The sequence below is a fragment of the Leptonychotes weddellii genome, chromosome 1 (assembly GCF_054177405.1).
Source record: "Leptonychotes weddellii isolate Sample4059 chromosome 1, ASM5417740v2, whole genome shotgun sequence".
Taxonomy (NCBI): Eukaryota; Metazoa; Chordata; class Mammalia; order Carnivora; family Phocidae; genus Leptonychotes; species Leptonychotes weddellii.
This window is the reverse complement of record NC_138369.1, coordinates 90,621,966-90,625,440: the sequence shown is the minus strand read 5'-3', so window position 1 is coordinate 90,625,440 and position 3,475 is coordinate 90,621,966. Positions and strand designations below refer to the sequence as shown.

Below are 3,475 nucleotides of genomic sequence, written 5' to 3'. Positions count from 1 at the left end.
ACTATAGGAACAAGGTGGCTGTTGACTGCCATTGGCAGGGAAACATTTCCTCCAATACAGCTGCTGTCTGTGTTGCCCAGTACTCATACAGCAGGACTTGTCTCTTCACTTTCTCTCAGCTCGACTTTCAAGCTAGATAGTAACAGCTGCCTCTGACCATCATTTTTGTTCATAATTGTGAGTTGGAATTTTTCCAGCTATCCAATTCTTTGAAAAAAGTTGTAGGGTTGGGGTTTTTTGTTTGCTTGCTTGCTTTGTTTTATTTGTTGAGAGAATGAGAATTTTCATAGCCTTTGAGGGATCTTTTGAACCATTTGATGTTTCAGCAGATGAAACTGTGGAGGCTGTCAAGCTGATGATAAAGGTATGTACTTTGTCCCTAAGCCACTAAGATGTATACTAATTTTAACTACACAGTGGCTTTAAACTGTACATGAGGTAGAGATACTATTAGGCACATTTTCTGCAAACAGGAAACTAAAACTATTTGAAAATATCATTATTTGCTTACACAACAGTTTGATAAGAAGATAGTAACTATGGAGGTGCTAGACAGGAAGCAAACTGAGTCAGTAAATTCTCCGGAAAAAGAAAAAAAGTTTGACCTCTCTTTATGAAATGTGTGGGTTGCGCACTGGCCAGAGTATTACTGCAATTCTTCATAAAAGGACAAAAACAGGACATTAACTCTGAACTATATAAGAGCATGCCAGTAGTCAGATGGCACGTTTGGTGAGCAAGCAACTATAAAGATACAAAGGATTTTGGAGATGGAGAGAACTTTAAACAACTTCTGAGCTACAGCGTCATTTTGTATCCAGTGAAACTGAAGCTCAGAGAGGTTGACCATCTTACCTACGATTACAGAACCAGAATAAGAAATAATTTGGATTCAGTAGCTTTCTTATAAATTTTTAGAAATATTCCCTCTATGGGGCGCCCGGGTGGCTCAGTCATTAAGCCTCTGCCTTCAGCTCGGGTCACGGTCCCAGGGTCCTGGGATCGAGCCCCACATCGGGCTCTCTGCTTGGCGGGAAGCCTGCTTCTCCCTCTCCCACTCCCCCTGCTTGTGTTCCCTCTCTCGCTGTGTCTCTCTCTGTCAAATAAATAAAATCTTTGGAAAAAAAAAAAAAAGAAAGAAAGAGATATTCCCTCTACAATTGGGAAACTAAGACAAATATTAGGTCTCAACCATCAGATGGTATTTAACTCGGAGATGATCATTCCCATTTGCTAAGGCTCATTTATTGAATCACAGTTACATGGTATTTTTTTTTTTTAAAGATTTTATTTATTTATTTGAGAGAGAGAGAGAATGAGAGACAGAGAGCACGAGAGGGAAGAGGGCAGAGGGGAAAGCAGACCCCCCGCAGAGCAGGGAGCCTGATGCGGGACTCGATCCCGGGACTCCAGGATCATGACCTGAGCCGAAGGCAGTCGCTTAACCAACTGAGCCACCCAGGCGCCCCAATTACATGGTATTTGATAGATCACTGTGATTACTGAAATCTAGATCTTCTAACACAGAGGCTCTTAACCTTTCTATGTCATGAATCCCTTTGGCAGTCTGGCGAAGCCTATGGACTCCTCAGAATGTCTTCAAATGCATACAATAAAATACATACAAAGAAAAGGAAACCAGCATATTGAAATACAATTTTCAAACATTAAAAAACAAATTTGTGATATAGTAACACGTGGGCTTCTTTATTAACACATTATCAAATTTTAGCAATGTATCTAGTAACTGTTGTAATTTCAAAGTGGTGATCAGTATAATATTTTGAGATTTCTGCAACAACTATAATGTGATATGAAAATATCTGTGATTTCTATTGGTGACAAAGTCATAGGTATAGCCAACTACTGCTTCTTTAGTTTATTGTCTACATACATAATTGAAAGAAAATCTCAGTTTCATTTAGAGTTAATAAAATATAGTTTTTTCCCATCTAAACTCTATCCATAAACTTTTGGAGAGGTGTATAGGCTCCAAGTTAAGAACCCTTGTCCTGTACTTCTTCATCTGTCCAAAACAATTTTATAATTCTCAGTGGAAAAAAAAATGTAAAAGAAAAGAGATTATATTACTGGTCTAGTAATGTCAAGATATACTGTTTTTATAATATGCTATTGATTTTTAAGGATTATTTCCACATTCCTCTCTCTGAAGATGAACAAGGCAGGTGGTATCTGGAGCTGATGTATGCTGGAGCAGCCCTAAAGGACAGCTGGAATCTTGCTGATGTTGGAATATCTTTTGGTTCAACTCTCAAATGCTTTGTTAAGGTATGATGATCAGAATAACAATTGTTCCAGATACCTACCTCATTTTGAATAAAGTTGTGGCTAATTCAACAAAAGTCATTTCATAACTTAGGAAGAAGTTTTCTCTTCTTGGCTTCTCCTCTCTTCCATTTGTCTAACTGGTCTTATGCATGATTTCTGCTGCACGGGGAAATAAGGTGTAGAGACTGGATGGAGTTCCCCTTGTTTACTCCTTATGTCCTTTCCCTCCTCTATCCCCCTCGTTGCTGCACCAGTCATCCCAGAACATCCCACAAACCAATATTGGAATGAGGGCAAGGGGTGGATCTGAAATATTGATGTAGAAGGAAAATTTGATCATTTCCTTGGATTCACAATGGATTAAGGGCAGGGGAGTGAGGAGAGGGAAGAAATTCTCAGTAACAATAAGAATGAAAAGGCAATTTCTGGGGCGCCTGGGTGGCTCAGTTGGTTAAGTGACTGCCTTCGGCTCAGGTCATGATCTCAGGGTCCTGGGATCCAGCCCCGTATAGGGCTCCCTGCTCTGCAGGAAGCCTGCTTCTCTCTTTCCCCCTGCTTGTGTTCCCTCTCTTGCTGTCTCTCTCTCTGTCAAATAAATAAATAAAATCTTAAAAAAAAAAAAAAGAAAAGGCAATTTCTACATCCAAATCCAGCCAAAGTAGCCATTCATGAATTAGGTGTACATACCTACACCTGGAGATAGCTTTTTCCATTTATAGTGTACTTAATTAGTGGTATTTAAATGGGGGTCCATGGATGGGCTTTAAGAACTTTACAAAACCCTAAAATTATAAAATATGCAAAATTATGTGCCTAGAGATTTTCTGGGTAGAGGATCCTTAATTTCTTTTTTTTTTTTAAAGATTTTTATTTATTTATTTATTTAAGAGAGAGAATGAGAGAGAGACAGCACATGAGAGGGGGGAGGGTCAGAGGGAGAAGCAGACTCCCCGCTGAGCAGGGACTTGATCCTGGGACTCCAGGATCATGACCTGAGCCGAAGGCAGTCGCTTAACCAACTGAGCCACCCAGGCGCCCAGATCCTTAATTTCTGACAATTTTTTTTCTTTTCTTTTTTTTAAATTTCTGACAATTTCTTAAAGAGACAGGTGGCCTAAAGAGTTTAAGAGCTGATCTCTAGGGAAGAAATGTTATTCAATACTAGTTCTTTATCCTATATGGAAAC

General features: G+C 39.3%; 1 protein-coding gene across 1 annotated transcript in view; it reads left to right on the top strand.

Moving 5' to 3' along the window:
• Window positions 1-274: 274 nt before the first annotated feature.
• Window positions 275-3,475, top strand: part of ANKUB1 (ankyrin repeat and ubiquitin domain containing 1) — a 32,845-nt gene continuing 29,644 nt past the window's right edge. Inside the window, exons 1-2 of the mRNA XM_031028063.2 lie at window positions 275-364; window positions 2,146-2,289. Of these exons, the coding sequence (XP_030883923.2) occupies window positions 275-364; window positions 2,146-2,289 (234 nt within the window). The remainder of the gene's footprint in view (window positions 365-2,145; window positions 2,290-3,475) is intronic.